Here is a 24632-nt window from a genome sequence, read left to right as displayed (position 1 = left end):
CAAAGGCAACCAATAATAATTTTCAGCTTTCTGGATGAGTGAAAATAATGAACATAGGTACTCAAAAAATGCCTGCAATGTTGAAGCTATGATCTTTCCTAATTGAGCATTTTAAAATAATTTCACAAAACTGTGGCAAAAACAAATTGATAAAATCAGTTTTTCAGCTTTGTGATAAAGGCTGTTGAATTTTTTTTCACACATTAAAGATGACTTTAATTACTTTACAAACTATGGGTGTAAGACAGGCTCAGGGATGTGTTGAACAACACAGGGAAGATAGCCAATATTTTGCAACAACTGTAAATGGAAAGTAACCTTTAAAACTTGTATAAAATTTTTTTAATTTTAAATATATTTGAAGAAATGTGAGACAATGTCAGCCTTCTCACTAAATGATACTTTGATATAGTTCATTTTTATAAAAAGGATGTGACTTATGTAACCATGTAGTGAGTTTATTATAGTTACTTGAAATAAATTAATAAGTAAATTTTTTAAGATAAATAGAGATTATTGATTTTTTAAAAATTACTGTATCTTGCTAATTAACCATTTAAGGCGTGCAAGTACTTTATAAGTGGTAAAGGATTTTATAGACGCAAACTACCATTATTTTCATAATTGGTGTAGCTGAAAGTTATGGTAATATATTTTCATGGAATTCAGAAGGCTGACGACTCTTTCTTCCTCTGCCTGACAATTTGCTGAATTGATTCTAACAGAGTCTCAAACACTCTTCACCTCCATCTTCATTCTAGACACACTGGTAGTAAAGTTAAGTGCCACAGATGCAGATGAAGACAATCATCTGAATTCTAAAATTGCCTATAAGATCATCTCTCAGGAGCCAGCGGGTGTACCCATGTTCATCCTGAACAGGAACACCGGAGAAGTCTGCACGATGTCCAGTTTCCTTGACAGAGAGGTAAAGTTCTCAGTAAATGAATCTTAAAAAATAAGGAATTCAATTTTAAAAATGTTTAAAACAAAGAAGCAAACAAACAAACAAATAAATAAATAAAATTAAAACACACACACACACAAAAAAGGAATTCAATTTTGAAAAGACAAAGATGTATGCCCTTCCTCCAATTAAAGGACAAAAGTAAAAAATAATCCAACCATTATTTTTAAATGAAAATTGTGACAAGAAAAAATTGTTTTAAAAGACGGTAGAAATTACAAAAGAAAATGGAGTAATAATCAGAATGTGTTGAATTTTATTCAAAACAAGAACTGTCTTAAAATTCTTTTCCATCTGAAGCAACACAGCATGTACAACCTCCTTGTGAGGGGCTCGGATCGGGACGGAGCTACAGACGGACTGTCCTCTGAGTGCGAGTGTAGAATCAAGGTTTTAGACGTCAACGATAATTTCCCCATGTTGGAGAAAACTTTCGTAAGTTGATACTCTTATAATCCTTTTTCCATGGATTTGCTTTCCCACAAATTCGTGAGGCTGGTTCTGCTACATGTATGGATGTGCTCAGCCTTGCTGTATAAACCCTGGAACGTCTTCTTGTATAATGATAACACGTTAACAGTGCACGTTTGCCTTTGAGTCACTATTCTGTGCAAATCTCCTCTGTGAAAGCACAGACTGTCTTCCCCATGCTTTCTACTCACAGAAATGGGGAAATTTGTTAATATAACTCTGAGAATCATGAAGCAACATTGATGTATCTTTCTATGCCTGACAATTTGCTGAATTAATTCTATAAGGGTCCCAAACACTCTCAATTTCCATGTTCATTTTTAGGCATAAAGAAGCATAAAATCAAAAACAGCAGGGCCAAAGCTGGCTCAGTGCCTGTTTTGGTTAAAAAAAAAAAAAAGTCCAACATGTTTCATGGGGCCACAGCTGTATTCATCCTACACGTATGGTCTGTGGCTGCTCTGATCCCACAGTAGCAGAAATGAGCAGTTGCAACACAAACTCTCTGGCCCACAAAGCCTAATATAATTACTATCCAGCCCTTCACATAAAAGGAGGGAGTAACTTAAGGAAATTTTAAAATAAGCAAGAAAAATGAAACAAAGTGCCAGTCTGACCTTGATTTCACATACAGCACAAGAAAATAAGTTTTATTATCTTACAATCATTTTATTCTTATATTTTCTGATTGGACATATGGCTGATGCAAAAATCATTGGCATCGTTTGCTGTTAGTATTTTAAATGATAATTATGTATTAGTAAATATCTTTCCTCTTGAAAGTTCATTGATAATAAAATTGATCCATGTCATTTCAGTACTCAGCAAGTATTGAAGAGAATTGTTTAAGTTCGGAACTGATACGATTCCAAGCAATTGATCTGGATGAAGAAGGCACTGACAATTGGTTGGCAAAATATTTAATTCTCTCTGGAAATGATGGGAATTGGTTTGATATTGAAACAGATCCACGAACCAATGAAGGGATTTTGAAAGTCGTCCAGGTACAGTTTGGGATCTGCAATATTTTCTTCCAAAGAAGGGTTAAAATACTCGGGGATAGAATGTGCCTACGACAAACACTCCATAACCCGGAAGAGTATTTATGTGGACAAGAGCCCTGGGCGAGCTCAGACTGTGTCAGTCTGAGACTCCCAGCCCAGCAATGCAGTATTTATTACCATGAGAAATAAGAAGGCTGTTTTGTTCTCACAATGCCCAATAACCAATTGAGAAGACAAGGCAAGTTCTCCCAAACTAGAAAATAACGTGAGTTAAAAACAAAATAAATAGTAGTATAGATGTTATGATATTAAACATAATTAATGGCCAAATGGGTGAAATAAGAAATAATTACTGAGGTGAGATCCTTCTGAACTAGGTGTGTCTGAAAGGGCTTCATTCCTGGAATAAGGTTTAAGCAAGACCTTATAACTGGGATTGCTAATGTGGGTAATGAAATGAGCAAACACACAGAGGTGAGAAAATGAAAATCACGTTCAGGGCATGGTGAGTGGCTCCGTGGGGCTGCAGCGGAGTACTCACGGAGGGAAGCAATAAGATGCAAGAACAGAGATGCTGAGTGGGGGTCTGTCTGCTGAGAATCTTGAAAACTGGATTATAAGCTTTGACTTTTTCCTACAGATTAATTTTTCTTAAACTACTGCATGCTTTTACTTTGTGGACAGCAATAAAATCTAAAAATCCAAATTAGAAACAAAACTACAAACCAGTAAGATTCAAATTAGCATTAATGTAATAAGGGAAATCAATTTTTCCCAAACAAAATTACTACTAACAACATAAACAGAACATATAGCTCTGAAAATCTACACTAATAGATCCATGCACACATTGAGTTTAGCAGACACTGTGAACTGTGAATTATTAATTCTGTTACCACTTTTCTCTATTCCAGTTATTGTGAAACTTCTTTTCACACAGTAAATTAGAAGCCATTTAGCCTTCATCTAATGCAAACATATCATATAAATATTGAGTTTTTCTCTGTTCTTTTTGCAATTGTTTGGCGCAAATAAAGCATTACTACTTTACCTCAAGACACAACCACAAGCACTGAAATCGCGCAGTGTATTCTATTCACCTACGAGGTGGTCGCCAAAGTTATGGAAAATATCTATGTATACTTTTTAAAACTGTCATTCAGATGAACACATAAAATTTCAAAATTCCTTGAGAGAGTACAAGGACTCTTTTAAGAATGTGCGATGACCTTCCTGTTAGAGAAATACTGCTCTGGGCCAGAAATCAGCAAACTATGCCTCACAGGCCAAATCTGACCTGCCACCTTTTTGCAAATAAAGTTTTATTGGAACACAGCCACACTCATTCATTTGAATGTATTTCCTATGGCTGTTTCCACGTTCTAATGGCTCAAATGAATACTTGAGATGAAAACTGTATATGACCTCCAAAGCCTAAAATGTTACTCTCTGCCCTTAACCAAAAAAATTCACCAACCCCTACTTATAGACCAAGAAAAGCTTTGGGATATATTTTTAAATAGTAGTAACATTATGAGCTGAACTCCAGAAAGATTAAGGTAAAGAAAATAATCATTATATTAAGTCCTGAGGGGCTAGGGACCTGATCTAAGGCAACAGCAGTCAAAATGAAAACGAGGGCATGGGATTAAGAGCCAAATGTAACATGGCTAGGAAAAGAGAGACAAGGCGTCACCTACCACCTTATTAAATTAGTTAGTCGAGTGTTTTCCCCAGAGATCAGAATTTGTTCAACCTCGCATCTTGGTTAAAAATCAAGATCTAGACACGTCATGAAATTCTGACTTCTATCAGAATTTCATCAAAAATTTCTATCAAAATTCTATCTTCTTACCAACTTCATCACTGACTTTGTATATTATCTTGTAATATGTAACTACCCTTTGCTATTGATTTACCTCGTAAGCTACTAGAATAATAGCAAAAAAAAAAAAAAATCTCTTGGCATAAACAACTTGACCTAACTCTCTTTTCCACCCCTAGCACTTGACCCCGAGTCCAGAAGATTAGTAGAGACTCACAAAACTTTGAGGACGGTGTTGATAATGACATTGACTGACACTGCAGCTCTCACCCAAATGGGAGTCACTGAGCTTGACTGCAGACTTCATCATTTCTACAAATTATAAAAATGAAAAAGAAATGTTCGTAACTCAGGCACTGCACTACCTATGACTTATATAATGTGTCCTCTGTGAGAGCTGAAAGTCTTTTAAAGATATACTTAATTTATTGCCCCCCCAAAATTACTGGAAATTCAATTTCATGAAAACTTGGTCAAGTATTAGATGTTGTGCAGACAAAGTATCTTTTTTTCCTGGATGATAACTTCCCAAGTTGTTTAAAGAGAGCAGAAAAAAAATGCTTACAAACATCAAAATAATGTGGAAAGGCTAATTAAAATGAAATTTAAAACCTTAGTATGTGTGCTAGCATATAGCCAAAAGAACAATGTATTTAGAAAATGCATGTGTAATTGTCCCAGGATTTAGCATTTGGAGTGAGGTCGTTAATGTCCCCTTGGACCATTTTCACTCAAGCTACCACTTAACCTTGTGGGAACTGACCCCTAAGTCATAGGCTTTTGACTAAGATTTCTGTAAGCCTTTTCTTAGTCTGTGGACATTACAAATGATTCAATTCAACTCACATTTGAAAAACGAAAGGTGCCAGGGATACGAAGGTTAACTGAGACATGGTCCTTCTTCTCCAGATACCATCCCACTTACAAGAATGAACAGAAAAGCTAATGGATCCATCCTAGTGATTTTACCTTTGTTCTAGAAGCATTGCTTCTTTCGGGGTTGTGGTATCCTTAGGTTAGCAAACTTTCTCCTTTTCCCCACCAACTCCCCAGTATTGTCCATAATTAACCTGTTTCTTCTGTATGGAACCCCAGCAGTGCTGCCCCTCCCTACAATCAGCCCTTGCACTGTAGTTTAACAAGAGAAAATCTCTAGGAAAGTAAAAAAATCTCTTTGTCAATAATAACTTTATTTTGGTATTTATCAATAAATATATATGGATTACTAACAAACAATATAAGCTCATGAGGGAGAGGGCGGGTGTGTATGTACACATTCACTTCAACATTGAGAAGAAAAAGCAAAATGCTACCCAGTTGGGATTCTAGCAAAGAAATATTGGTTCTCTATTTTTACAATAATTCTAATCAATGATTTATTAACTTCTACTGTTGGTAAATGTGTTGCAAGTGATGCTTACGTTAGCTTCCAGAGCACTTTTCAGTGGTGCCCAGTACTTTTTTTTCCAAGTGCTTTTTCACTTGTAGAAAAGGGATCTCTTCCATTGAAAATCCATTTCTGAGTTCACAGTTCATATTCAGCTCTGTGCTGAATCATTGGTGGTGACTTTTCATGTCACCACATCAATCATTCTGGATCAAAAGACTCTATTCATCTCTTATTCAAAAGGGCCCATCTCAAAGGTGACTTTTCTCTGGGCAAGGCATTTATTTGAATGTCCCCTATGAAGAAGCCTTCTTGTCCACCAGATCCAGCTCAATCAAATTAAAGTTTAGGGCTGACTACAATGGTCATGGATTCTCCTTTAGAAGTTGTTTGCACCATTTTTTTAAATTACATGTTCAATGACATCATATATCTTGACTAATTTACTCTCTGACTGTACTTTCAAGATATTCTCAGATATGAATTCTACAAAGGAAAACCTGGATACTATTTATTCATTCAATAGTTGTGAACATTTTAATTTCATTCCAAGCTTACTTTTTATTTTTCATAAACACTTCATTTGGAAAGAAAAATCACCTTCCATTCCAAGGCTTTATGTAAGATGTTCAAAACTCCAATATTGGAGTCCAATTTAGAGTCACAGGCTGAAATGACGCATGTACCTGATTATGCCAAAAGATAAAGGAAATAACATGTCTGAAATAGCTAATGCAATAATAAATAAAATCTTATCAATTTAAGATCTGAACTGCACGGTTCCTGGACTTTATTCTAGTATGCTGCTTTTTTTATCATGCTTCTTATTATATCAAGAGACTCCTTTTGCTATTTCTGAATTTTTTACTTTCTGTCATTTCAGATGCTGGATTATGAACAAATGCCTAATATTTACCTTAGTATTGGGGTTAAAAACCAAGCTGACTTTCACCACTCAGTTGCCTCTCAATTCCAAATGCACTCAACCCCCGTGAGGATTCAGGTTGTTAATGTGAGAGAAGGACCCGCATTTCATCCAGATTCTATGACCTTCAGTGTGCGAGAAGGACTAAGAGGAAATTCCTTGTCGAATTATGTGCTTGGCACATATACGGCTATCGATTTGGATACAGGAAGTCCTGCAACAAATGTCAGGTACTGCAAACATCTTACTCATGTTAATGTGATAAAGCACGGTTCTGTCCTGTGTTGATTCACGTAGTACGTGCTAGTGTCCGTGGGTTAAAATACTTCGGGGGTTCTGCTTTGCTTTTCGTGTTTGTTTGTTTTAGAAAACTATTGTGGCATTAACATTTTTTTCAGAATTTTAGTAGTGTTTTAGAAGCAATGAGGGCTCCAACTAGTTAAAAGGGTAATTGTGTCCGGGGAGCAAATGTAAGATCAAAGAGCCACCTACAGTTGCTCTGTGAGGTTCTTTGATCTTTTGTGCCCAGCTGTACCACCCTGAATGCGGGATGATTAAACCACATTATAAATGCTAAGACATCATAAAAGATGAGTCAATGCTTTTTTTCCTTAAAACCTTTTATCTAATGACTTTGGGGCTAATTTCAATCCCTTTCTTGAACTAAGATGACCAAAAAAAGAAGCTGAAACACAGGTGTTTCAGAAATTTGATGTGCATAAAGAGAATCAGAATTGGAAAAATAGAATTAGATCTATTTAAGGTATTCTGAAAAATAACTGTAGTGAAATAAGTGTTCTCTACATTATTTCCTTGTCTCTCTTCCTCCCAATATTTTTGAAGTGAACAAAGTCTACTGACTTATAAATTACTTCTGATATTAATAGTTTTGAGAACTTATTAGCTAATAAATTGACAGATAACAAGAATTACGAAGTCTATCAGAGGAAAGGATATATCAGATGAGTGCCTTGGACATTTGAATTTGTGCCTGGGTCAGAGACCAGATCTTCTTCTGATAAGGCCAAGGACTTTGAATCCATTATATTAACTAAAACCCATATATACAAGCTGACTAGATGGTACCACAACCCCTAACAAGCCAACAATGAGGTGCTCTGCAACCAATATGCCTTAAAATCTAGGAAAAACAAAGCATACCACATGCGAAAATGAATAAAGCATATTCCCTTAATACACAGTGCTGTGATTTCATAAACAGACCTGAAATAAACTCATACATCTTATTAACAATTATATTAAGAGACAGCAGAGTAAGAATTACGAAACGATAAAATTCTGTTGTGAATCTGTGCATTAATATGTTCAATACTGAAATTTTATTGTCTATACATTTTATAAACAAAGTCAGTTATCCCTATGAAGTATGCAAGCACTGTATATAAATTTAACATGTGTGGCTTAAAATGATTAACTTTCATATAAGCAAATGATGAATGTATTTATTTTAAAACAGGTATATCATAGGACATGATGCAGGCAACTGGTTAAAAGTGGATTCAAGGACTGGTGAGATACAATTTTCTAGGGAATTTGACAGGAAGTCAAAATATATTACCAATAGGATATACACAGCAGAGATCCTGGCTATAGATGGTAAGAAACTTCATTTTCAATATTTTAATAAAATTACTAGTATTACATTAAATACAAATATTATTCTAATGTTGATATTAGATCAACTCAAATAAAACATGATTTGTTGGTTTAAGACTTATAGAAGGTTCTCAAAACCTTAGGTCAAGAACTGATTTCATTATCCTTATAACCATAATTTATATTTAAGTCATAATTTATTTCACCTACTTCCAAAAAAGAATGGTATGTGACTTACAATGTGAAGCATGGGAGTTAAAATATATAAATAAAATTCGGTTTCTACTTATGACCTCATCTCTTGAGATGGTTGATCAACTTGTAGAGTATGTTAGAAATGTTTACTTACAGTGCTATGAGGTGTACACAAAATTCACTTAGGTGTGACCTGTGGGAAAGGCAGTATCACAAAGAGTATAATTTTTTAAAGCCACTAAAGCTGAGCTACAAAGAGAGGCCTGTGTGAGTGTTGTCCAAAGTAAAATGTTAAAGATGAAGAAAGTACAAGGTTATTCCAAATATAAGCCCCAAAATGAAAGCCATAAGTGCAAAGGCACTGAATTAACTTATAACTGAGCTATTGCTCATGTGGGAAAATCTATTAAGCATTCCTCTCAGCGAGTAGCAATATTAATTTAGCAATAGAAGGGGAGGGTATAGCTCAGTGGTAGAGTGCATGCCTAGCATGCACAGGGTCCTGGGTTCAATCCCCAGTACCTCTGTTATAAATAAATACATACATACATACATACATACATACATACATACATACATATACATACATACTTAATTACCATCCCCTCTTAAAAAAATAAAATAAAAATAAAAGTGTGAAATTGTTAAAAAAAAATTTAGCAATAGATGATGATTCTCTGGAGCTGTGACTAGCAAATAAGCTACTACAAACCAAAACAACAGAGGAAGATCAGCAACCAGGAAGGAAGGGGAAAAATAGAAGTCCCAGATACATACCTAATAGAAGATACATATTGTGGGTTTGCATTAAGTTTATATCCGAGCTTTATAATAGCCAAACAAAGAAAAACATAAATGGGCGTACAAGATTGAAAAAGAAACCATGAAAATACCCAAGCAATTACAGCCACACATTCTGGTCTTCATCCTGTGAGTGTCACTGTCAACATCTGGGTCAGTTATGTAAATATTACAGTCTTATTTATTATCAGTATTCCGGAAGGCCTGTTCCTACAGTGAATTCTAGCCAGACTGATCACAGCCTATGTTTGTGCATGGGTCATATGTGAAAATCTCCAAAAACTAGAATAAAAAATCGGTCATTTCAAGTAAATAAAGAGGAAACAATAATCAAAATGTATCCACAGAAACCTGAAAACAAGGGCCATTGTTTATTCACCTAAGCAGAGGATCTGCACTGGCGCAAGCCATCCAGACGGTCCAGATAAGTTTGCTCAAGGATGCTGGGCCACCAGGTGAAGAGGCAAATGCAATCGGCAGGGGAGGTGGGGGGCAGATGCTGTCAACAATACCTTGAGCTGAGGGCTTGTCACATCACCAGGCCATAAGGAAGTTCCAGAGGATCAGAGAATAACACAGAACACAATCCATGGGATAATCTGGTGTCTTTCTAATGAGACCAAGTCCAGAAAGTCCAATGCCAAGTCAGGTATTAGAACGTATTGCACAAAATCATGTAGGATAGGAGTAGGCTCCTGGTCTGTTACCATTCAATTAACTTAATGGCTCTCCCACTTAGGCACACAGAAAACATCGTTAAAAGACAGTTATTAACTTCTCAAAAAATGACCTAGCGAAATACCTAGAGATAATAACTTTCTAGTTTACAAATGAGAAAACTCGTTTGCAAGTGAAGTCTCTTTGCAAGTTAAAAACAAAATAATTATTTAACATAAAGTCGCAAAGTGGGCTAAAAGCCCAGACTCTTATTTCTTGGTCCTCTGCCTCTTTAAATAAAATATACTAACCCCAAATGTTTTTCAAATGGTTTAGTGAAAAAAATCAAATGGATCTGTATTTGTTTTCAGAAGTGTCATTTCAGGGAGCATTAAATGGATGGAATTAAACAACAAGAAAGCATGAAAAAAATACACAAACAATTATTTAATTTCAATTGCAGTTATTTCCACAAACACAGGACCCAATAAGTGTCTAGAATGGAAGGCTCTAAGCTGGACAAGAGGGGTCTCATTTGGGGGGACAGAGTGGGAAGAGAAAGGAGCAAACCTTCTCCGAGGAAGGACATTTAACTTTGCGTCCTGAGGTGTGTAGGAGTTAGCAGAATGAAACAGGGATGAAAAACATTTTAGGAAGAGTGAACAGAATGTGCAAGAGTTCTGGTTAAGAAAGAACTTGTTCAAAGAACTGAAAAGAAGCCAGTGTGGCCGGAAGGTAATGAAAAGACAAGAGTGGCCTCAGGAGACCGAAGTAGGCAGAACGCACTGTGCACCATCTCAGGAGTCATTCAGACTCTTCCTCCATGCTGTGGCATCATCATGGGATATACGAAAGAGGTTTCTCCCTGACACCATTTACCCCAACACCTGGTATGTTTTGCTGTTTCAGATGGCTCTGGGAAAACGGCCACGGGGACCATATGTATCGAAGTACCTGATGTCAACGATTACTGTCCAGTCATTGTTGCGGAAAGGGAAACCATCTGCATTGCCTCTCCATCCATCCTTATCTCTGCAACAGGCATGGATGATCATCCTTACGGGTCTCCCTTTACCTTCTGTGTTGTGGATCAACCCCCAGGGACAGCTGACAGCTGGGACATCAGATCAATAAATGGTAAGTGGAATGCACAGTTGCTCATACTTTAAGGCCAAAAGTAAAAACAATTACCAAATAATTAGTCAAGTCCTGTAGTAATTAATGATGCTTTCCATCTCTATTTCCATGAAGAATGTAAAGATCCCATAGTAGTGTGTGTGTTTGTGCTAACTGCTGCTACTTTAAAATGAAGGCCTGATATTGATTTAAAAAAAAATGGAGACTAAGTCTCAGGTAATATAACACTTTATATATTTTGGGTTCTTTTTCCTGAGATGCCAAATGTATAACAGAAAATGAAACGTTATCAGAGAACCTAGTCTGGGCTACAGTAGCTCCCTAATCTCTTATTCATTTGAGGAAACAGGAAAAACTTCGGGGAGGGGGTGGTAGGATGTGGGGGGCATGCTACAGAGCCCAAAGTGAGAGGGAAAACCCACCTCTCTGAGGCCACCAAGCTTGATTCATCCTAAAATAATGCCAGAAAAAAAAATTCCACCATGAAAGACTTAGTCAAAGGAGGAAATTAGGCGACCTGTTCTCACCACAAAACCTTTCAGCTCATTTCCACAAAACCACTTCAATATTTTGAAAAGCTAAGCACATTGAAGGAATTCCATTAAAATCAAGACAACTCTGAATTCACCTTTCCCTACAAATCCCAATATGCTATTCTTAAATAATTGCTAACCACCTTTTCCTCTTTCAGATCCTAGATATCATTATATTTTTTCTTATAAAAATATAAGAAAAAATGTTCAACATCAAGATTCATAAAGGTATTCAAGTGATATTATAGATTTGCCAGTAAAAAATATAATCACCTTGGAAAGAATATTCTTAGGGTCCTGTTTCAACATTGGTGGTGAAAAACGGAATAAAGTTCCACCTAACAGGCTATGGCTTTGCCTTATTCAACTCTTATTTTGTGCACAGGTTACATTTTGGTAGACATAGCTGGCTGGTCATAGAGCTAATGGAAAGTAATAACCCATAATAATAATAATAATTGAGTCTTATGGATCAATCAATTACTATTCATGATTGAGGTGCAAATCATCTCTAAACCCTTCTCGGGTCAATAAATAAATTTCAACCTATGTTTTAAGCAATAGTTTCCATAAAAACCAACAGGCAATGGTAGCACAAATAATTAGGAAAATAACAGTTATTGGAATAATTTTAAATGATAGGGCAGCAAAAATTCTGAAAAAGAGATAAACCACAGTGTTAAGAAGGGTATTTGTAAACTGTAATCCTAAATAGAAGACTTCCAATATTTCCTTTCAGCTCAATACTCTTCATTCATTGGACAAACATTTATTGAGTGCATACTATATGCCAAGTATTGTTGCTCTGGAAATAAGTATCAGATCCCAGCCTGCTTTGTAGAAATAAGAATCTAGCAAGAAAAAGTACTGAAAAATTAATTATGTGTTAATTTTTTTTTTTAAGTACAGGTGCTCTAAGATTAAAGGAGCATGAAAAAAAATCAGGCCCTAAGTTAGTCTTGGTTATTAGGGAGGGTTACCCCCAAGAAATTGTTATTATTTTCTCTTCCCTCTCTTCCTCTCAGCTACTTCCGCAATCCTGACAGCTGAGCAGACTTTATATCCCTCATATTACGAAATCCCAATCCTGGTGAAGGACAATTTCAACCGAGCATGCGAATTGCCACAGATTCTGCAGTTACTGGCCTGCGATTGTGACAGCAACCACATGTGCTTGTACGCGGGTACCACGGGCATCAGCACCGGGGACGGCAGCTCCGTTACTGGTGTGTCTGTCACTGACGACCACGTTGAGGGTTCAAATGTTGGTCTCGGACCTACAGGGATTGGCATGATCGTTCTGGGTGTCTTACTACTGCTTCGTAAGTACTGGATTAAATCCTTCTTTTCAGCAGTTCCTCAAAATAAGAATGTAACCAGGTTCACTGCAATGACTATGATCATCTGGCCATTTCTTTTTGGTACCCGTAGCAATTTTTGCGGAAATTCGGAAATAAGCAATAGGACTGATAAGGGCATGTACCTGTTCAATAATGATAGCTAAGGAAGTCTAGGGTTAGTGAGGGTCATAAAGAGTGGAAATACACTCAAATCCCTAAGTATAATACAAGCAGAGGATATAATACAATCCTATGATGAAAATTTCAGCAAAGGAATCAGAGGAAAAATCAAAGGCAATCATAATCACAATAATATAAATTATAAATAATCATACAAATAAACCCTAAAATAATAATCAAAGGAATGGTAAAGTCCCTAAGCAAACATTTCAAAAAGGGTGCTCCTCTCCCTGTACCATTTTTTTAAAACATGTACATCATCAGAAGAGAAATGCATTTTAGGTTGTCCTTGCAATACTTGGATTTTAGTGGAAATCAAAAACTGGATTTAAAGTTAAATATAACTAAATCCTTCAAACTATAACATGAATGTGCTTCAGTGAATAAGTAGAAACTAAAACACTATCATTTTGAGGCATGAAAAAATGGCAACTGACTTTCTTAAAATGATTTGAGTTTTCAAGGCCATACAGAGATCATGAGTGATTATCATGATGGTATGAGAGAGTTTCCCACAGCATGGTTACAGCAAGCAAGAAGAGGTGTCAGTTTACCTTAAGCCCATGGTTCACAAGCCTAGCTGCATGTCAGGATCACCTGAAGGTCTTAAAAAGTTACTCAGCCCCAGCAGGAGGACTCAAGATGAGACCCAAGTTTCGGCATGTTTAGGCCTTCTTGTGAAGCTAGTGTGCAGGTCAGGCATAAAAACCCAGACTCAGCTGCATTTCCAGTAGGCTAGCACTCAATGACTTCTCCTGAACCAGGCCAACAAAGCATAAAAGTTATGAAACTGACTGCAAATTAGGAGGGGAATGTCCTTTTGGACAAAGTTCTCAATGGAGAAGCCCAGGTCTATTACGGAGAGGGGGGGGTCCTAGCTCAAATTTTATATTCCCAAAGAGCCTCTGGTTAAGGCTTTTGATGTTTGCTCCTAGTAAGATTAAGTGTTCATGAAATTTTAAAAAGCCTTGATTTAGCGGCTTTGATACTTTCTTCTTCAGCTCTAATTAACTTATCCAGTGGAATGCATACAATGCTAGGGAATTAGAAAAATAAAAAGCAACTAGAGTGGACCCAAAGAACTAAACTGAGGGTACTCTAGAATCTTAGAAAACTTAGGAAGTGTCTGTGTGTATGATCTAAAGTGTAGAACTGAGGTGAATTTTCCATTGTATTTTGTAGACAAAGTCTTAGAATAATAACTGTAAGAAGTTCAATTAAATGTAGTGAATGAGATTCAGTTGATTGATTTTAAGTGTAAGTATCATAAGAGTTGAAGAAGAGTCCTATTTCTAGGTCCTATAACTGAAACTTGTATCCAATCCTTTTGCTAACATATAGTGATTATGTGTTTAATTTATATGTGTGAAGATGGTTACACGTGTGTACATACATTGGTTTCCATATGGGTATGTAAGTGCTTATATGTATCCACAGAGATGGTCTATGTGTCCACATATACATATCCAGGTACCCACGTGTATATGCATGCTCATGGAGAAAAGTACCTATTTATCCATATGTATACACACATACGTATACATAGGCATATAAGTACATACTCATACACAATTATACATGAATACATACACATATATAAATGTATATGCATGTACATGGAAGACTAGGAATCATAAAATTGGATTTGAATCGGCCACCAGCCAGTTTGGAGTCTTGAACTAGCGGTAATAAAGGATGCTGCTTTCCTAATCTGTCGGTGAAGAACCCAGAGGACATCATCTCAAACTCCCTCCTTTTCAGCTCTAAAGGTCTATGTGACTTGGTGGTTTTGTATTTATAAACATGGATATGTATACTCAATCCTTTAGGGGAAAAATTGATGGTTTCTTACATTTGTATTTATCCCTCTGGTTCTATAAGTATAATGCCACAGTTTCCCAAAAATGCTACATTCAGTGACTTCCCAAACTGAGCAATATGTGTTAACTCTTCCTTTCCGCGTTCTTTGTCAGTGACACCACTCTTGCTGCTCATGTGTTGCTGCAAAAGCAAACAGCCAGAAGGGCTGGGGACAAGGTTTGCCCCTGTGCCGGAGGGTGGAGACGGAGTGATGCAGGCCTGGAGAATAGAAGGGGCCCATCCCGAGGACAGGGTGAGTGGACTCTTGTGTTCTGGAGGAGCATGGGGTTTCAACGGGATTGAGCACATCTGACAATTATACACTGCACAAAAATGAAAATATGTCCATTTTAAAATGTTTAACATAAACCATTTATTTTAAAATTCTTTTTTTTTTCTTTTCAGGATGTGTCAAATATATGTGTGCCAGTCACAGCCTCTAATACCCAGGAACGTATAGACTCCTCTGGTCAGTGGACAGCAAAATCTGTTTTCCTTCTTAAAATTTGCAAAATTATTCAACCAGACAAATCCTATGTATAAGTACCTTATTAAAAAAAAAAGTATCTGTCAATCTTCTTGGATGATAGTATAATTGGAGGGAAAGTTAGATGTCTGAAGTGGCGACTTTATTTTTCTATCTTAAACTACCAGCAGTGAAGTCTGATGTAGCAATTAAAATCGCAAACTCTGGAACCAGAGTGCTTGAGTTTGATTCCCAGCTCTGCCACTTACTTGTATTAAGTCCTTGGGCAAGACACTTAATCTCTCTGGACCTCAATTTCCTTATCATTGAAACTGACTTTATGATAGTACCTACTTCAAAGTGTTGCTATGAGGAGTAAATGAGTATATGGGTGTATAAATATACACACACATATGTATGATATATAATATGTATTATATGTTATATATATCATATATGTATGTATATGTGCCATATATATATCACAAAATGCACATTAGAATAGTGCCTTGCACAGAATAAGTGCTACCATTATTTGTAACACAAGCTGTTCAAAAAAAAACAAAAAACGAAAGAGCAGCAAATATGGTCTCCTAGTAACACACTGAAGAACTTCTCTTAAATTCATACGTGCATCATCAGTCTTACACTCTCCTAATTTACCAAGTCCCGCACACACCTTAGAACACTGAAAAAGACCCAGCTTGGACAATGATTGAACCAGAGAGGGTGCCCAGTTCTAGCAGAGAATTTCTCACTGACGGTTCCTTAGGATCCCAGCTGGACTCTGGATGCAAAGTAAGGTGAAAGCCAGCTCTCTCCATCCAGGCCAGGGTGAATGCGGACCATGAGTTTCAGTTTCTGCAATTGTATGTCTGGCCTTGCTCTGGAGGGTTTCCGAGTGGGCACAAGCCCTCGGACAGGCCACAGGCCCGGGAGCGGCTCTGAGGAGGGTGGGGGCGGTTGCCAGAAGCGGTCGTGGAAGGAACTGGTGCAGGCACCGAGACCCGCTCCTCTGGGCTAGCTCTACACCTGGCAGACTAGGAGGGGAGGTTTGTGCAAAAGTGAGAAAGCCCAGTGGGAGAGCTGGCTCCCTCTGTACCGCTTCCTTCGTTGTACTTTTATCAGCAGCCTGGGGGATTGGCAGTATAGTTCGAATTGCTCTCTCCTATAGCGTCCCAGTACCGCCTCTAGGTTGTGTGGCTGCGGCGGCGGTGGTGCCGGCAGACAGTGCCTGGAAGCGTTTACGTGGATGAACGATGCAGGCGAATCCAGCACCGTGATACGAACACCCTCTCCTTTCAGAAATCTACACGAACACGTACGCGGGCGCAGGAACCGTGGAAGGGGGCGTATCGGGCGTGGAACTCAACACGGGTCCCGGAGCAGCCGCTGGCCTGGTGGCCGGAGGGGCAGTGGGCACAGCGAGGAGGAGGAGTTCTATGCCAGGAGCCCAGCGGGACTACGCGGACCCCGGCCTGCACCTGGCTTTCCTGGACAGCTATTTCTCCGAGGTGACTCCCCTACGCGCGGTTGCACAGAATAGTCTTGAGACTGAATAATAAGAACTATGGCAGTAGATTCTTCTGAAATATACATTTTAAAAAAATTATTTTTTTGGCAGGAGAAGGTAATTAGATTTATTTTTAGAGGAGGTACTGGGGATTGAACCCAGGACCTCGTGCATGCTAAGCATGCACTCTACTGCTTGAGCTATACCCTCCCCCTTTATTCCATTCTTCTTAACTCTAACCCAATCCTGAATAAAATATAGTGCACTTCTCCTTAAAATACAAAAAGCCAATTTGCCAAAATATTTCACATTTAATCGGCAGAACGCATCTTACTACTGTGAAAAATAACGCATCTCACCATTCTCCGCTTCCCTCTTTCCATTTTCCTGTCTTCTGTTTCCTTCTGGTGTTTTCACTTTGTTTCCCATGGCAACAGTGAAGCAGGAGGATCCTGAGTAAGGAAAAAAAAAATGTGTATTCATGAGCATTCTATATGGTGTTCTTCCTGCTCTGCAGGTGCCTCCAACAGAATGGAGACAAAAATCAAAGGCCAGGATTGGGGAAGTTAAGAGAGCGGTAACTCAGGAACCGGGCATCACTGTGACTTGGTGATAGATCAGATCCTACAGCCCGGGTCTCCTAATCTCTATGGAGTGCGTCATGCACTGTTTCCCTTACTAAGGGAAGGGATCATGGGTCTATGAGCATTCCAAGAGAAAAGACCCAAGGCACTGCATTGGCCTAACAGGGTAGCACAAAGGATAAACAGAGGATTTCCTCTGGTGAATCCCTATTTGTATGTTTATTTCACTTAACCAGCAGTCCATTTTATCTCATATTCCAATTAGCCTATATTACTCCCTACCTGATAACATACGAGTTTCACTACTGCTCTTAACAAAAAATGCTAAAGATGTTGTTGTAATTGTAAGTTATATCTTAAAAGTCGTGGTCACAGATACCATTATAGACTGTGCATGAATAGAACTGATTATTTAAATGAATGATGCCACTAAGTACATTTGACAACGGGGCACAGAAATGCCACAGAAATTCTATTTCATGAATTATTCATAAAAATCACACTAATATTAAAGGAACTTTACCATTAATATCAAAATTGCACTGGGCATTTTTTCATTGGGTTACAATTGGTGCTTTATGGAAAAAATAAAATCAAAGGGCACTCCCCTTTCTCTATGGGCATCCCAAACATTTTAGCTCTACACTTAAAAATGGCACTGGATTTCAGAGGTGTGAGACGCAGCCACTCCCTCTGCCAGGTGAAGCCTCTGCAGAATGGTACCAGGGCTTTCTTCCTGTCCCTTTTTTACACCACCCCCCACCCCAGCAGTTAACTTGTGCCCCAGGCAAAAGGGGACTGTCCTCTTACTGAGATGTCATGTAAAATATTAAACAGCAAAGTTTTAAGGTGATACCAAACTTATGAATGATTAATTTCAAGACCTAAAGTCATTCTAATGGTAGGATTTAGACTGGTACAGACCAGAAGGAAAGCAGCATGATCCGGTGTAGAAAAGACAGTTGGATTTGAAGTTCTGTTCTATAAGGATTTAAGTCTTGGGCATGCCATTCACCTACTCTGGGCCTTTGGTTACATTATTTATAAAAGAAAGAAGGGGTCAGATTATATAAGGCGATTTTAGATGGCGCTGGGCAAGCCCTACGGGAATTCATGGCACTCAGCAAGGGCCATAGCAGGTGAGAGAAATGGGGAAGAGAGCTGGCAGGTCTCTGCTCCACCCGGCCCCTTCAAACAGAGAAGTTCCAATTTCATTGGTTCTACATGTTGGGGTTGGACCTAGGATTGTATGTAAAGGGGCTGTCATTAAAAATAATTTGAAAAATCACAGTAGATAACACCTTAGTGCCTTCCTCCTGGTAACCTAACTCCAGAGACATCCCAGCTCTCTTCATCAAGCCACAGAAAACTTCAGTTAATATTCCCACATAAGTCTCTGAAGCTTAGAGCTGCACACACCTTTACACATGCTTGCATTCTAAGTTGATCAAATCTCTCTCCTTAAATAATGTTTTGCACATAACTAAATACATTTTATTATTTTTAAACCACCTCAGAAATAAAAGACTATAAACCAAATACACATTGATCTCCTTTAAAAATTGCAACTATTTGGAAATACAGCAATGAATCAGTGGTTTTTTTCAGTGCATTCCACAAAATCTTTTTAGATCAAACGTCTCTAAAAGCATTGTTATTCTTCTTTGACTATTTTAAGGGAAAAGAAATTTCTAATTTCCTATTTTTCTTCTAATTTTAGAAAGCATACGATTATGCAGATGAAGATGAAGGCCAGCCAGCAAACGACTGTTTGCTCATTTATGACCACGAGGGACTAGGGTCTCCTGTGGGCTCCATTGGTTGCTGCAGTTGGATTGTGGATGATTTAGACGAAAGCTGCATGGAAACTTTAGATCCAAAATTTAGGACTCTTGCTGAAATCTGCTTAGACAAAGAAATTGAACCATTTCCTTCACAGCAAGCCTGTATACCCATCAGTACTGACCTCCCTTTACTTGGACCTAATTACTTTGTTAATGAATCTTCAGGAACGACTGTGTCACAGGCTGAATTCCAGGCAGAAATGGCAACACCTGAACCCATGATTCAAGGGGATATTGTAGTGACCGAGACTTACACGACTGCGGACCCATGCGTGCAACCCACGACGATTGTTTTTGATCCTCAGCTTGCACCCAATGTTGTAGTAGCAGAAACAGTAATGGCACCTGTCTACGACGTTCAGGGGAATATCTGTGTACCTGCTGAGTTAGCCAGCACACACAATGTAATCTATGCTGAGAGGGTGCTGTCTAGTCCTGGTCTGCCTGACACAAGCAGCAGTAGCATGACTGATGGTTGTGTGGGACCCGTGATGAGTGGTAGTATTTTGGTAGGGCCAGAAATTCAAATGATGCAAATGGTGAGTCCAGACATTCACATAAGCCAAACCATTGGTTCCACATCCCCAATGACATCGCGGCACAGAGTAACACGGTACAGTAACGTACATTACTCCCAACAGTAAGTGCTTTATGGTCAGTATTGTTCTCCAGGGAGACCTTGTACCTTATAATCACCAACACAGCCATCAGTGATGGATAATACACTATATTTAACATTTTAACAATCAGCAAACATTTGAATATTCTAAATTCAATGCCACTCTCTGATCATATATTTGGGGGGGTGGTAAATATGGCTAAGGACTTTAGCCTTATCAAATTTTTTCTGATTTTATATAGTTTGCCAAAAAACTTAAAGAAAATGTGTTACATTCTTTGATACTGTCTAATAATAGCACGCAACTCATAAGGTGACTCTTGGAAGTCTTTGGGCCTTTGGAACTGGTCATGTAAACCAAGATACCCTTGGTCTTGGAGGTTGCAAAAGAAGCCTTATCTGTATCTACCAGCCATATTTATCTTTAAAGAAGTACTTTTATGAAAAATTTTTGATTAAAACAGTGAATGAAATGTACATTTTTAAGGGAAATTGAAAAAGAAGATAGAGCATCTAGCAATAGACATCTGAAGTCATTTGTCTCTTCAAATGGTTTCTCAAGATATACAATTATTAGGACATGCTTAATATAATACAGGGAGAGTTTACTAGCTGAATGTGTCACTAAAAATGGTTCATCAAAAGGAGTTTTATACATATGTATAGAAATGCATATATACATATCAATATAGATGAATTGTTATTGCACTTTATTGATTTATATCAATTGTAGATTAATTTAGACTAGCAAAAAATAAAATTATGACACAATTACAATAGGAACAGTTCTTAGGGAAAGTATTAGAGAGTCTCCCCCTTAGAGAAAAAAATTTCCCTACTCTTGTTAATTATGTCAGAAAACCATATGGAATATACTTTAATCAGTTTCGCTGACCTGGATCATAGACCTTTCCTTTGGCAACCAGACATTCTCTAAAAGCCCTTCTTTACTTCTGCATATATTCAACAATATTTACTTAGAAGCTACTACATGTGGAGTGCTGGTCTTGCTTCTGTGACTATATAGATGAAGGAGACTGGCTTGGTTCCTGTCTTCATACAGCTTGTAATTCATTTATAGACTTAAAACTCTGGGGGTATGGCTTTGAGTTCCAATCAAGAATAATTAACAAAATACTCAATTCCATTACCAAGTTGTGTTTCTCTTTTTAACACTACTTCTTATGTTGAATGAATAAAATGGAAACATATGCACAGATTACTTATTTTTAGTAGGCATAATGTTGGCTTGAGAAAAAGAGATTGTACAAGGTAGTTTTATTTAATTCTGTAAAATATGTAAACTATATAGTAGTAAGTATAACGGGACTAGTAAGATCATATAAATGAAATAAACTTATTTTCAGGGCTTATTCCTTTTGGAAGGAAATAATTGTGGTGCTTCTTGCTTAATTTTGTTTTCTTGTAAGTAAAAATATTGTAAAATTTGTGGCATCTCACAATCTCTTGCCCAATTCTCTCATTTTATAGAAAAGGAATCTAACTAGAGAGGTTAAATGACCACAACCAGCTAGTTAACCTTGAACCCATCACTCAGGTACCCTGGCCACCATGCTTTTGAATAAGAGAATTTCATCAGACATGAAGAAGATCCAGTTTGATCTGTTGCATCATCTTTGCTATTTCCTAATTGGAATAAAAAGTATCTCTCAAGAAAAGAAAATAGGTTTTGTGAAGTTTAAGTGCAGAATGGCTAAAATATCACAATGCCAGAAGGTTATTTACATGTCTTGTTGTCTTTTCCAAATTATATGTATCATCAGTGGTTACAGCCATTCCTTACTTTGGTTATTCACAACCAAGATTCTGCTACATTTCATTACACTTGGATGAAATCCATAGGTAGCCAAGGAGCAGTGGTGCCATGGTCATTTTAACACTCAGTCAACAACCAGCCATGTAACGTCTTATATGCACTCAGTCCTGAGGCAAATCTTGATGAGGATATTTCTTGAAGTTTGGATTCCATTAGGCTAATGATTCTAAGAATTATGAAACAATTGGTGAATAACTAAATGTAAGGTGCTAATGGGATTAAAACTGAAAATACTATGAGATTTGGAAAATGAAAAATAAAATAGTAGTAAGTGATTTAACCAATAGATTAAAATTTTTAAAGGAGGCGAAAACACTTCTGAAAAGGGTAAGAAAAATTTTAATCTGTGATCCGTCTATCAATATGCAAAGATTTAAGGGTGCTTTGAAAAGAGAAATTCCACCTCTGGTGATGCCTTCCTCCATACCACCCGCAGAAACGAGACCAGATTAATTTCATTATTTCTCTCAACATGATCAATGTAAAGGAACTTCTCTATTATTCTAAGATTGTCAATACCACTCATATATAACCCATGCCTCTGAAATTGGCATATGTTAAAAACATCATCTCAAACAAAATAGAAAGCATAAAGCGAGATTTCCCCTGCTTAAGAGTTAGGGTACTGATTTAACTACGAGATAAAGATGACATAGCATTTATGTTAAGGTTTGAAAATGAACCCAGAAGCCCAGGAAATGAGATTTAATAAATAAATATAATAGTATATACTTTGAGTCATATCTTCTGCCCCATGGAATTACTTGAGGAGATAACATTATTAAATAAATAAACAGGTTCTCCTAGAAAAGTTTTATCAGGTGAAGGGAAAGGAAGATATTAAGAAAACAGAGAATTTATAAACTTACTTCAGAAAAACATTATTTTTAAAGAATTCCCTCTTTTGGTTTAGATATTTCTGATTGCAATATATTACTGAACGTAATAATGTTTTATATATGTCTTCAATAAAAATATGTGATAAGAAAAAACTGTTTCATTTTCTCTTTGGCCCATTTAGTATTCCATACACAAACACACATTTCGAAATCTTTTCCCAAATGCTCCTAGGTGATTGTCATCTTTATCATCACATGTACAATACATGAATTTACTTATCAATTGAAACTCAGTATAACTTATTTATCAGTGGTAGAATTTCTCAAATCATCATTTTATTACTAAGTGCTCACTATAAACTAACAAATCAATTGGATAAACTCCAGAAATTGTTCTAGACATTGTATAAATGATAAAATGTCATCTTTCTCACCCAATTTAAAATTATTACTATTATTTCTGTACCAGAAATTCTCTGGAGCACCTAAAAGGCAGTGTCTCCAGTTGAGCAGAGTTGCCTCTAGACAGTAGTCCTTCGAATGACCTCTGAAAGGTTTGTGCAAACACCACCCTTTGCAGGAGGACTCCAGTATAAACTCATGAAGACGATTACATTTTAGGAGAAATTTACCATTTGCACAAAGAGTGATAAAGTCATGGAAAACAACTTCACATGGTTTTTGAAAGAAGTCATGAGCTAGCTGAATAACAAGAAGGTGAATCTGGGAAATGTAGCTCCTCAAAGACAAAGTGAAGCAAAGCTGAAAGCTGGTCATCCAAATCCAGCAGACAGATACCTAAAACAACTCGTTTTCTTGCAGTGAGAGCAGACTTGCTTTTCCCAGAGTTGGTCAGTATAAAGGTATGAGAGTGCGAATTCGGCACCAAGACTTTGACATTGAATTTTTCTACTATACTCTTCTGTAATTTGATTTTCCCACATTATCATGAACATCATTCTATGTACATATATATATACATTTTTCAAAATTCTGTGTAATACTTATTAACTCGTACCACGCATGTTTAACCATTCCCTTAATCCCACAGAATTGGATTGAGTCCAGGTTTTGCTATTAATAACAATACCACAATGAACACTTATATATATACATATATACACATATATATGCACACACATGTACATAATCAAAGAAACACACACACATGTTGAAATATTTCTATAAGACAGACTCTTAAAAAGGAGGTTGCCACATAAAAGCGTACATGCAAATAATTTTTCATAGAGTTTTCCCAAATTGCCTTCTCAACAAGATGTGCCAATTTACACTCCCATCGACAGTTCTTGATAGGATTTCCTTAACCCCAAACAATATTAATTGACTTTATCAGTTTTTAAATTTTTAATAATCTAGTAAGAATTATGATTACCTGATATTCATCCATCATCTAGACAACTTCTGACAATCAATAAATGTCAATTGATTGAATAAAAGAATGAACAATTAAATGATTATTATAAATTACCACATACGCTTAGACACATTTCTAGTCTCTCCTTTATTACACTGATATATTATTAAGTATGCTGATAATTCTGACTGTTGTTTCAAATGTACTACGTTGTTTTTAGTATGCTTTGCTATCTGGTAGGTGCAGTCCCCACCCATTACCTGTTGTTTTTTTAATTATTTTGGCACTTCTGATACACTCAGTTTAAAAAATAATAATAAACCTGATGGAACTTTAATTGGAAATAAAATTAAATTAAATTTATAGATGAATAACTTTGAGACCTTCAAAACTAGCATTAATCTAATGTTTTGCCTTTTCCAGTATGATATTTTACACAGGGTAAATAATTCATAAAAAAGTTAAAACTTCTGGAAATTTGAGACTGCTGATAATACGATTACCTTTCATTATGGCCATTGATTGATTGTTTTTATTTAAAAAAAATTGCTTCCTCTATTTCTTATGTATAAGTTCAGCAAACAAACAAACAAAAAAAAATCATACAGTAGAAGGCAAAATAGAGTTCCCAATATTAAGATAAAAGTTCTTTACCG

At 36.9% G+C, this 24632-nt stretch overlaps 2 protein-coding genes across 2 annotated transcripts in view; one reads left to right on the top strand and one right to left on the bottom strand.

Moving 5' to 3' along the window:
• The window catches only part of DSG4 (desmoglein 4), a 37158-nt gene extending 16431 nt beyond the window's left edge, over positions 1-20727 (top strand). Inside the window, exons 6-16 of the mRNA XM_010977216.3 lie at positions 762-928; positions 1268-1402; positions 2257-2442; positions 6538-6809; positions 8057-8196; positions 10759-10986; positions 12545-12841; positions 15013-15152; positions 15305-15368; positions 16671-16879; positions 19183-20727. Coding sequence (XP_010975518.3) covers positions 762-928; positions 1268-1402; positions 2257-2442; positions 6538-6809; positions 8057-8196; positions 10759-10986; positions 12545-12841; positions 15013-15152; positions 15305-15368; positions 16671-16879; positions 19183-19950 — 2606 coding nt within the window. The 3' untranslated portion in view covers positions 19951-20727. The remainder of the gene's footprint in view (positions 1-761; positions 929-1267; positions 1403-2256; positions 2443-6537; positions 6810-8056; positions 8197-10758; positions 10987-12544; positions 12842-15012; positions 15153-15304; positions 15369-16670; positions 16880-19182) is intronic.
• The window catches only part of DSC1 (desmocollin 1), a 265006-nt gene that overhangs the window by 192751 nt on the left and 47623 nt on the right, over positions 1-24632 (bottom strand). The window contains exon 2 of the mRNA XM_010977197.3: positions 17238-17330. The gene's annotated coding sequence lies outside the window, so the exon portion shown is untranslated. The remainder of the gene's footprint in view (positions 1-17237; positions 17331-24632) is intronic.

The sequence above is a fragment of the Camelus dromedarius genome, chromosome 32, assembly GCF_036321535.1.
Source record: "Camelus dromedarius isolate mCamDro1 chromosome 32, mCamDro1.pat, whole genome shotgun sequence".
NCBI classification, from domain to species: domain Eukaryota; kingdom Metazoa; phylum Chordata; class Mammalia; order Artiodactyla; family Camelidae; genus Camelus; species Camelus dromedarius.
This window is presented reverse-complemented; position numbering and strand designations above follow the sequence as displayed.